Below are 12,074 nucleotides of genomic sequence, written 5' to 3'. Positions count from 1 at the left end.
AAACAGACCACACGTGGGTCCTGATATATTTTTCGTTCCTATATATGTCACCTCGGTGTCTTTTATATTGTTCGTGACGGTTCAAAGAGACACGATTAATCGAAGCTACACACGACGGGGATGTAAGGATAGAATTATTAGAATTCATAAGGCACGATCTTCGAATTTTTTATTAAATTACTTGTCTTACGTAATTGACAACATGATTGATGGACGTTTACACGTTTTCTTCGTCACCGGTATGCCCTATCTTTCTGTTGATCCCTTTACACACTTTAACTTCGAATTCGTAAAAGAAATCTATTATAATTTCTATCATAAATCTATCCTAATTCCATATCTTCTTTAAAACCAATAAGAAAATTCCATACTAAAATTTTTTAAAGAAATATTATCTATATTATGTATATATGTGTGTGTGTGTGTGTGTGTGTGTGTATGTATGTATGTATACATGTGTATATATATATATATATATATATATATATATGTATATGGGTGTGTGTGTGCGTGTATATGTATGTATGACGTTTTCAAATTTGTATCCTTCAAAAGATACGAATTATCAGGTGTTTTCTAATAAACCCTTTCGCAAGTAGAAATGACACGAAATCTGTTTGATCAACCAAATTTGCAATTCGACGTCATTCTTACGTCGTATGACATCGTCGAACCGATGGTTTCTATAGCAATGTCATAGGTATTATCAACTGATTAGCGGATACGACATATGGTCGTAGTTGGCTTTATTAGATTACCTGCCACTTATGCTTTAGTTATACATTGAACGTCGCGATCGAGTCGAGACCTTTTGAAAGTGCAGATTTCTATATATATAGACAAAACTTTCATTTTCCTTTTCAGGTAAGTTAACAAACGCTAATTGATCTATTACAAAATCTACAAAGTAAATTTCTACAAAAATAGATCCGCGGTCTTATAAGATTCGCTCTTGCAATAACTACTTCCCCTGATGATAGGCAATCCTTTATGCCGTGCAGCTAATCCGACATTAATCTACAAAAAGTTATATAAAACGATACGAAAACGAGCCGTATTTAATAAAAAAAAAAAAAAGAAGAAAAGATGACATCATTTTTAAGACATAAAAGACAGATTAATTCAACTCGATTAAATTAATTGAGAACAATTTTTTAGAAAATCTTTTTAGATCGTAAGCATACAGACAAGGGATACGTATGACAGATCTGATCTGTAAACGGGACAAAGTAAACTATGAAAGACTCCGAAACAGAAAACAACAGAAACGAAACATGAAATTCTCCGTGACTATGGTTCGAGATAAATCGTTTTGTTTTCTCGGTAGACGGACTTAAAAAGAAGGGCTCGGTTGTACGCGAAATCTCAAAGCGGTGTAATCACCCTAAAAACCTCTAATCTTCTAACAAGGCAGCTACATACTTCTCTGTCTCTTTCATTCTCTCTCTCTCTCTCTCTCTCTCTCTCTCTCTCTCTCTCTCTCTCTCTCTCTCTCTTTCTATCTATCTATCTCTCTCTCATTCTCTCCTTTTTTCTCTATGGCACGCGTCTAACGCATATAGAGAAAAGTGGGGGTAAGGGAGAGAAAATGGGAGGAGTATAGAGAAGAGAGAGAGACGAAGGGATAGGAACGTTAGGTACCCCTCCGCAGTGATTATGGGGTGAACTCTTGGTACGGTGCCCCATAGACGGTGGCCGTCGGGTCTTGTGGAGGGGGCGAAATACCCCCGGGACAGTATATATGCTCTAAGAGCCCCTTCTCACATGCACAGTACCAAATTGTACCCCGCCTAGTCCGCTCGTTCGATTCTTATTTTCGCTTTTGCGTTCTTTCCTATTCTCTTATTCGTCTCTTTCGACTTGATGATGGCGTGACGAGAACGTACGATCGCGAACATTAATTGCAATATTATCAATTTTATTTCAATTCGATTGTGATTCTGTGTGATCGTTCGTGAAACATTCTCTGTGTTTTCCAAAGGATAATTCATTTCTATTGTCATCTTCGATAATATACTCAAGGTATACAGAAGAGATATATCGTTTGTTCGAAATATAAAAAGCTTTGCAGTGTATAATTGTTTGATAAAGTAACAAAGAAAACCAAAAAAGAAAATTACTCATCGGTTACTCGATTATCACGTAAGAGTGATTGTCTTCGTGTTATAGTGAATCACCGCGATGTCATCGGAATATTCATTCTGTAGCGAGGGAGGCTTCGACGAACTATCCAGTTCATCCGACTCCGGCTTTGATGTCAGTTTCGAGTCTCCGAAACACGAATTATCCGCGGATGGTCTCTTTCCACCTGCGAAGGAAGACAAACGGAAGAAAACTCGGAATACGCGGTGCAAAAGTCCAACCCAGGTAAATATTTCGAAACAATGACGATTCTAAATTGCCTCTATTCAAATTCACTAACTATTTACTTACCAATCGTATCCAATGAATCTTTCTATTTCGTCGCAATTAATGTTGGTGCCATTTAAAAAATCGTAAAGGTTAAAAAAGATGTAAGATCTTAAGATACAATCTGATAAAAGAGAAGAAGAGAAAGATCATGGATGATAACAGATAAAATAAAACGAAATAAAATAAAAAGAAATAAAGAGATAGGGGCAAAAGTGAAAGAATCCTATTTTCTTTGATACTTTAGGTACTCAGATTGAAAAGGAATCGTCGGATAAAGGCAAACGATCGAGAACGGCACAGAATGCACACGCTGAACGATGCACTAGAAAGACTAAGGATGGCTTTACCTACGTTTCCCGAAGACACCAAGTTGACGAAGATCGAGACCCTTCGGTTCGCTCACAATTACATATGGGCTCTCTCTCAAACCTTAGGAAACTCTGAAAGCGGTGAGGTAACCGTCAACGTCGGCAATGTAACAGTCAGCATCAGTGAGAACGGTAACATGATCACGTCTTCGACCGGAAGTTGTGCTGTAGCTGCACAAAAACGACTTGGACCGAGTCACGCAGCGACATTTCCCTATCCTCAGGAAAGATTCGTGCCGGAATGGCAAGAATATGATTGCTATAGCGATCAGAGTGTCAGTCCACCGATACCACAACAATATCAGCCATGTTACGAGCAAAGGATGTATCCACATCATCAAATTTCTCAGCCACATCATCACATGACTCATCACAACAGCATGTATCAGTGCCTTTAAGATTTGGACATCGTATTGTATCGTCTGTTCTCTTTCGTATTAGATTTTCATTCAACGAAATAACAGACGAAATCCTTTGATCTATCTGTGCCATCGACATCGAATGTATTTTTACGAATATATGTATCGAGCCATTATCGTATTTGAATATATCGAATACTAGGATGGTTCTACCGATCATGTGTTCTCTTTGCGCGAACTTTCTATCGCGTGATAATAATACCAAAGTGTTTGCTACGTTTCGATAAATTTAATCGAGAGAGAGAGAGAGAGAGAGAGAGAGAGAGAGAGAGAGAGAGAGAGAGAGAATTTACCGTAGAATATCGTCGGTATATATTTACGATGCAATAACGAAAACGTTTGGAAGAAATACGATGGAGAAATTATTTTCTTACTGTTGCGATCGTTGTCCAACTTCGAACAGTTAATTGAAAATCAATGAGTAATAATAGTGCAAATTTATTACGTACGAAAGCAAAACTCAGCGATAATTATTATCGTATTTCTTCTCCTTCGTAACTATTATCAGTATAACCGGTTTAATCGAGAGACTTCAAGTCGATAGTCGATTAGAAGTCGTAGAAGAAAAAAAAATTAAAGAACAATACCAAAAGGTTATCGTTATCTACTTTGTAAGAGAGTAATCTATTTAAATTGAATTTAGAACGCTTAAGCTAATTATAAGTTAATCATTATTATAAACATGCCGCCATTATCAGTAATCTCCTCTAAATCCTTCGGTCTCGATAGTTCCGAATTATCATTTTTATCGGACTTCTTTCATAGATACATCTTTACACGCGTTCCTCATTGTTCTAGTCATCGATGTTTTTAAGTTGATCTCGAACGCTTGATCTCATTTTATCCATAACGTATAATCGAGGGAAAGATCGAATTTTTTATTTTATTTTATATTAATTAGATATAAAATAATGTTCCCCCACGCCAGTGTCCTTATCTTAATACGGAATTTTATCCATTCAGGGAATATATATTGTACAGACTTTATACTTACATCAATAAATCATATTTTATCATATATACATACCTATGCATTGTTATTATTATCCTTCATTTAACGTTACGAGATAATCTCCATCCAAATTGGCCAAGGAACCACTTTGCAGGAATGAAATCGCTTCCTATTTGGAATGAAAGAACACGTGCCACGGCACGTGTCCTTTAGAAGAACGAGCATGGGGCAGATGTATCACAAATCGTGGCTGAGATTACACCTACCCAACTAATCCAACGGATTACATCAGGAACGTGACTTTGAAATGCTTAGAAAAAGCAACAATTGAAAAACAGATTTTCCTACCGCAAAATCATCTTTAAGATTCCCCAACAAAATGGTATTCGTAATAATTCACGTAAAATGTATGAATCGAAACTGCTAGCGACTATGCAAAACACGTAGAATATCTATCTTTTATATCTATTCTATTCAAAAAATGGCAACTGCAACGTTAGACCATTTCCATGATAAAAGTAAGTAGGCGTCACCCACTTTGTGATCCAAGTGGCAAGTGTTAGAAAAATAAATAACTGAATAGGAATACTTCATCGAAATGGAAAAGTCAACCCGAGAGAGTGGCTTTATCAAAACATTCGTGAAAAGCGCAGTATCGAAGGAAAATATTTTGCTTCGATCTCGCAACATTCGTTTCTCTAACGTCGAATAATATGATAGAGAATTGTTGGAAAATGTTAAGACAACAGTTGCTAATCGAATTTGATGGTGCCATCCGAACAAACAAAAATGAAAAAGTAGGTAATAATTTTAAAATAACGTAAGAATGTATTGTATCGTCTGTTAGAAAGCTTTTCATTGATTCTTATCGTTATCGTCGTAGCCATTTTTGATTTTGAAAATTCCTCAAAATGATATCACGCTCGCGTAAATTTAAAGACAATTAGAAATATATTTTACAGGTAATTTACTAGATATACATCATAGAAATTCGTCACGTAGTTTAACATTCGATCAATAATTTCGTATAAAGAGAAAGAGAGAGAAAGAGAGAGAAGCTATTTGCAAACAGCTAGCAAGCTGCGACGAATCCGTTAGCACGCTCGATCGTTTCCCCAAATCTTGCCAATAATGGTAATGCTTCAATAGAACCATTATGTCGACGATATATCACTGTGTGCATAACGCGACAGAAGGTTCAGGATCCAGACAGATTCTATTGGGATCTAGAATTTTAGGGGATTCGATCGGTTTTTGTTGATACATGTACCCCGCTCCCAACAACCAATCAAACATTCCCCGAATCAAATCTTTCAACATCCAAACTAACTACAATGATATCGATAAGAATCAATAAAGAAAAAAGAAAAACTATTGCAGTCTGCGATTGTTTAAATTAATTTAATAATAGGCAATGAAACGGTTTAAACAATTTTTTCAATCGCGAGAACATCGTTTTATAACAAAAGTATAGAACCTTTTTCAGCTTACGCAGACAACTCACGGCAAGTCGTGATTTCACTTTAATCGACCTTTCGTTGGGTCGTTTCCGTCGAGTGCACATATCGATCGCATGCATGGCCGTCATTGTGTTGGGGTGCTGGTCTGTACGGTGACATACTGGTGGCTGACAGCCTTGGCTCCCCTGTTGAGAGAAGAGAGAGAGAAAGAAATAGACAGACAGACAGAGAGAGAGAGAGAGGGAGACTATATAAAAGAAGATAGAGAGAGAGAGAGGATAACTCTGCTACGAATCCGAAAACAGAAGAGAGGGGAACGTTTTCCTAATTCACGAAAATTCGTGAAATTACCTTGACCGAATCGTTGAGCACTTAATCGAAGATTAATGGCCATGACTGCGAAGCAGGATCGTACACCCTGCTGTTAATCGAAAGGAATCCATTCTGTCCGTGAACAAAACTTCGATCCCTGATGATATTTTTAAACAATATTAAATATCTGAAAAGCACAATGAAAACGTTTTCAATCGCTCGTTCGATTCAATTTCTGTTGAATAAAAAACTATGAAATTTCATCGGTTACAACGTTATACCTATTAGGTGGTATAATTCTTTTTCTCTTCCTTTCTGTCTTTTTTTTTTCTTTTTTTTTAGAAAATAAAACAGAATAGGGAACGTGTTTACCCTAAAAGACTATCGATAGAGACGGACACGGGCGGCCAACACGAATACGAAATAAAAAGGAGAGAGAGAACTCGAGAAAGATCTTTCAGCGTCGTATTTCGGCATCTGTTTAGCTCGTGCTACCGTAGCTACCGTAGAGTACTGCTTTGCTGTTGGTAGTACATATATGCGTGGGGTAGAAAGACGGCTTTTCATTGTGAGTTGGCATTTGCAGGCTTTTGTGCTAAACCACAAACAATGGACGTTCGAACAGTGCGTCATGGAACTCGTCCTCTAAGTTTTCTCTCATCGGATATACATACATACATATATATATATATATATATGTACATATATATTAACGAGAATTGGTTAGCTAAAATATGGAAAGCCCTTTTATTTGAAAAAGATTCTTCATCGAGGAAAATGATTAAAATCTATTGAGGTAAAAAATCAATATCAAGGAAGAACGTCCTACGGTCAGATGTCAAAAACGTCAGCGTTTTCGTCGAAATCGAAGAGACATCGAAAAAAGTTGACAGTGACTATCGAAAATACAAGTACTGGAGCCAGAATACAGAGTACTTTGACTCGCGATGGAAATATAGGGGACAGATGTCTACGGGGGGCAGGTGTACCCCACCGTACGCGTGCCAACCAACCCCCCACTGTGCTGCCATTCAAGACTATAATTTACTTGAAGAATGCCCGGCCTAGCTAGGCATTCATCACGAGATGACGCGAGCTGGTCCCTGCTTCATCGAACCTCCGAGTTCTTCGGAGTCGATCGTTCGTCCCTAGCTTGCAAACCATAAGCGATAACACCACGAATTAACGATCGACGTTTACTAGCGTTTCTCTTGATCAATAAAATCTGTCTCTTTTGTTCGTTCAGTTATTTCTATTTCTTTTTTCTCTTTCTTTTCTTTCTTTTTTTTTTTTTTTTTTTGAAGAAGAAGAAAAGAAATAAACAGTAGTTGCAAACGTAGACATAGAAATGCATATACTGATCACTGAAATATATTAAAGAATACAATATTGAGAAATTCAGTATTAAGATAAAATATATGATATAAGGGATATAAAATTATTTACTCTTTTTTACTTTCTCTCTCTCTCTCTCTCTCTCTCTCTCTCTCTCTCTCTCTCTCTTTCTCTTTGTCTTTCTATCTCTGTTAAATCTTCTTACATTTCTGAATAACTTCGAATGGTACATGCACATGTTATTAATCGCAATGAGCCGTATCGACGCCCTCGAATCAGACTTTAATCACATACAAGAGCATGGATTAGAGTCTATGTTGGAACTGCCTTGGACAAATCATTGATTTAGCTTCATTGTGGATCGTTCGCGGAAGTACGCGTTTTATTGGGTCTATGGGGTGAGCTTACGTAGGATTACACGCGTGCCTCAAAGCGCATTTGATCTCGAACGGTGAATTTGTATGAGTTTTATTTGAATCAGGGGTGGAGTTGGTTCCTTGTATGGACTTAACTAAAAAAAAAAATTTATATATATGTACGAGGAAACGGAGGTGAAGCAATGTCTATAAGAATCCAAATGAAAATGATTTATTCGGTCGAATAAATAATAAGAATAAATAAATAAAAATACAAATTCAATGCAAAATCGAAGACTCTTTGAAATTTAAGTAAGTATGTACCTCGTAAAAATTTGATATTTGAAAAGCTTGAAAAAGTGTAATTTTCGTAAAAAGGTATTGAAAAGCTAAATGTAACGGCGATGAATATTGAATTTCACATTTATTCTCGCATAATCCCCTAAATCGTCGACGAAGAGTAACTTAATATCATAACTGGGTCGGTTCGAATTGATGAGCAAACCGCGAGCCAGCAAATAGTAATTTAATATCGCTTGAGCTTCTCCTCGAGAGAAGACAAAAAAAAAGAAAATACTATTGAATGGTAGAATGATTTCACGCAAGCGTTACTCACGTGAATGGCGAGACCGATCGTACGCTGCCATGGCGAACGGTCGGTCAGTTGCCCGTAAAATTTTAAACTCGCTAGAGAAGGACGTTCGGTGAACTTATGACGGAATAATGAGGGCTCGGACCGTTTGAGTACGCGCCATAAATTTCATTCAATGTTACGACCTCTTAAAATCAAAAAAAGATATATATATATGTAACAAACGCATTTGTAAAAATTTATACACCTACTATGAAATATATATATAACAAACATATATATACTCTTAGTTTTCTATTGAGACCATACGAAAATCTAACTCAATCACTACGATAAAATAAATAAAAGAAAGTTTCTCAAATGTATTCTGTCATATAATATATACGAATGTAAAATAAAAATTTCACAAACATGTAAAAATTTCGTTAAAGTTTCATGTATTACAGATATAAATCACTATGAAAAATCATGTCAACGTTCTAAAAAATAATTATTCAAGAAGATGAGAAAATATATGCAATGTTATTCCTCCACTTTACACGGTGCCGGTCCCATAAGCAGTCAAGTGGTAATGCCGGTGAAGCTCGTGTCTTTGAATTTTTCTATCCTTCTCGCACCCAAGTAAAAATCCCTCGGTTTGTCGTCTCTTCTACCCTCCGTTTCCCCCTTCGGACACTGGCTGGCAGCTCATTAAACACCCACAGCAGCCCTCGGGCAGGGCCGAGCCCTCACCCTGATTTAACTATTGTTCGATTTGTCTGTGTATTACGTACGTGCTCCTTCAAATACATACACACATACACACGCGCACACATATGTACACACATGCTTGATCGTCGTCGACATCAACGATGGCAGCACCTTCGACTGGCGAACGCGTTCGCCATCGTCGAGGGACGGCAACTTCGACCATCTGTCCGTATTTCGATTCGCGCCAACTCCAAGAGCCACCTACGAACGCCAGTGGTTCTTACTTTGATGCACGAGAGAAGAAAGAGAAAGATAGAGAGAGAGAAGGAGGGGTACGAAAACGAGATTTAGTCGGAGAATGCAGAGGGTACACGTGTCTGTTGAGGTCGTATCCTCCCTCGGGGTAGATTCGTTAACAAGCTCTCCACTCGAATCGACTCGATTTCTTTGAATTTTATATAAACTAAGAAAACGTTCACTGAATATCCAAGTTCTCGTAATTTCCTATTGAGACTGTGCGAAAATCTAACTCTCTTAAATCACTATGATACATAAATAAAATAAATAAAACAAAGTTTCTTGAACGTATTCTGTCATATAATATATGTATATACACGATGGAGGTGATATATATAGTATGAGGCATCTAAGAAAGTATTACATTTAAAAAAACAAAGTTGACTTTCAAATCTCCTTGCTGTTACTTATCAAGAAAGTTATATATTCCACGTGATGTCTCTCTTAATACCATGTAATCTCAGTAAATAAATTATATTTTTTTTTAATTACTTATCACAAATAATTTTGTCTTTTTGCATAATTTAAAAGTTATTCAAGCTGATCAAATTAAGTGCCTCACCTGGTATTATATATATATATTAGATTCTATCTAAACATAAAAATAAAAGATAATGTTATATAAAAAGCAGGTGCGAGTCAAAACTATGTATACGAGAGATCTTTTTCTCTCATGATTTATCATTACTATAACTGAAATCGTTCGTTATATTGAGCACCACCGGAAGGAAAGAATTGACGTGTCCCGCTATGACCGGTACACCAGCTTTGATTGTGATCGTTTCAACCCCAGCATACTCCTCCTTGTTTCCCCCACCCCCTCCCCTTCACTCAACATTTCCCCTTCTACTTTCGGCCACCTCACGTTCCAACTCCGCATAAACCCTACATGTACATTATTATTTCATAACAATCGCACCGTAGCTGGTATGATAACTATAGTATATATGGTCTATCACGCGATGGCCGTCACGCTTCGAAGGATAAGTCATCGCCTTAACAACAGATTAAAAAAATTTGTCGATATCCATCTCTTGACTCAAAACTTTTAAAACGAACGATAAACGTTACGTTGAATTAAAAAAATACGTCTAAATGAAAGACGATCCCATTGACTGGAAGATTCGTCCGTTTTAATCAATCCATTGTTTTTTCTATTTTTTTTTATGCAAAAGAAACACGATAGGGTGGACGATGGTTCGTTCGTCCGTTTGTCCAGTGGTCCGTTTCTACTGTTTGATCATCTGCTAACGACTTTAATTTCCATTTAACTCTTTACCTTGCGTAGTCAACAAAAAATAAAAGAAAAAAAAACGAACGAATCCACTCGACGAAGAACGATACCTTCTCTATACGAACGTACGTCTCCATACGTCCGTCTCTATCGATTTCTCAAGGGTAACTGACAAGACGTTGTACTTCACGTTTAGGAAACTCTTGAAAGTAAACACACCATGTATTTACGTTGTTTTCATGTATTACCGTGTATTTACGTTTGAGTAAACATTATACACATATCTTGAAACTCGAAAGAAATTCAAAAATAAAATCAATCAGTTACGTTTGCTTCTTAATTTTCACACGAACTTCGAATTTCTCACGTGAGCCTCATAGAAAATGTTGGGACTTAGACGTTTAAGCACGTTTTCACGGAAAAATTTTTCCGGAAGGACCACCACGCGGATATATCGGCCACCCCGAAATTCTCGGCGAAGCGTGCGCCCATTTTTCACGCTTCTTCTCCTTCTCTCTTTCTCTCTTTCTCTCTTTTTCCTTCCTCCCTTCTCTCTTTCTCTCTCCAAAAGTAATGTTCAGAAAAAAAGAAAAAAGAAGAGAAAAAAATCAGAGCGGTCCCTTTGAAATCCACCACTCTTTGCGGCAAACATCTAAGATACCTACATCGCGGTTAGTCGGTGTTGCAAAGACTAGGATTTTCGCGCTTTTGACCCTTCAAATAGGCTACCATCCACTCGAAACGATATTTTCATTTTTCTCTTCTACTCTTTCCCAAAAGAAAAGTTATTCCTCCTGCGCTTCTTTGATCTTTCGATCTGACGATCGCTAACGTGAGACCGACTACGGTAAATTTCCTGATACTTGGAAAGAAAAAAAAAAGTAAAAAGAGAAAAGGGAAAAGGAGAAAAGGAGATGAAAAAGGAGGGAAAGTGAAAACATTTTTTTTTTTTCTTTACGAATAATCGATTAAAAATCGTTCAGACGAATAAGACCGTCTGCCGGAAGTTCACTTAATCGTTGGTAAAACCTTTGAATAATAAAAAAAGAAAAGTAAAAAAAAAATAGGAAACCGACCGATCGATTAGTATCACGATGTTTATTGATCTAACTTTTTTATCGACTCACTCTTCCGCGTCGTCGTTGTAACGTAAAGAAAAAAAAAGAAAAAATAGAGGAAAAAGAAAAGTAAAAGAAGAAAAAATCATAAGCCATGAACGCAACATCCTCTCGACGAATTTGTTCGCACCGCAAAGAATCGGCTTAAGCAGGGAGAAAATAGGAAAATCAAACGACCTCGGTCTATTCCTGACGTCCATAACGAATCGATTTTAATGCATTACGAAAAGTTCGCTTTCGAGGGTGAGTAAGAGACGTTTAGACCACCGGCTCCTGTAATTTCAAGCTATTTAACAGTTCTAAAGAGATTTATCAGATCTTTGTGTCGCTTTTAACGAGAAATCATTTACGATATTTTCTAATTTATTTCATTATATTCCATATATTCAATTATATATTTCATACATTTAATTGTTATATTAATTAGTTAAATAATAATTAAAATAATTTAATTAATGAAATAATGAAATAATAAATATAGTAAAAAATCTTTAAAGAGATCGTTAAAGAGAAAATCTCTTTTCTTTTT

At 36.7% G+C, this 12,074-nt stretch overlaps 1 protein-coding gene and 1 long non-coding RNA gene across 4 annotated transcripts in view; one reads left to right on the top strand and one right to left on the bottom strand.

The window, feature by feature from the left end:
* Positions 1-797: 797 nt before the first annotated feature.
* Positions 798-4,207, top strand: LOC127062970 (basic helix-loop-helix neural transcription factor TAP). 2 transcript variants are annotated; one of them, XM_050992036.1, is made up of 3 exons: positions 798-864; positions 2,170-2,367; positions 2,657-4,207. In XM_050992036.1, exons 2-3 carry the CDS (start codon positions 2,182-2,184, stop codon positions 3,176-3,178), a joined length of 708 nt encoding a protein of 235 aa, XP_050847993.1. In that variant the 5' UTR covers positions 798-864; positions 2,170-2,181; the 3' UTR covers positions 3,179-4,207. The 2 variants fall into 2 exon arrangements, with proteins under 2 accessions (XP_050847993.1, XP_050847992.1); XM_050992035.1 differs by lacking the exon at positions 798-864 and adding an exon at positions 1,785-2,022.
* A 685-nt stretch (positions 4,208-4,892) lies between these two features.
* The window catches only part of LOC127062906 (uncharacterized), a 24,368-nt gene continuing 17,186 nt past the window's right edge, over positions 4,893-12,074 (bottom strand). The window contains exons 7-8 of one of the 2 annotated variants that reach the window (XR_007781219.1): positions 5,963-6,110; positions 4,893-5,796 (exon numbers count right to left, since the gene is read on the bottom strand). This is a non-coding gene — a long non-coding RNA (uncharacterized LOC127062906). The remainder of the gene's footprint in view (positions 5,797-5,962; positions 6,111-12,074) is intronic. The other variant, XR_007781218.1, reaches the window with a different exon arrangement.

This window comes from Vespula vulgaris, chromosome 4, assembly GCF_905475345.1.
Source record: "Vespula vulgaris chromosome 4, iyVesVulg1.1, whole genome shotgun sequence".
In the NCBI taxonomy this organism is placed as follows: Eukaryota; Metazoa; Arthropoda; class Insecta; order Hymenoptera; family Vespidae; genus Vespula; species Vespula vulgaris.
This window is presented reverse-complemented; position numbering and strand designations above follow the sequence as displayed.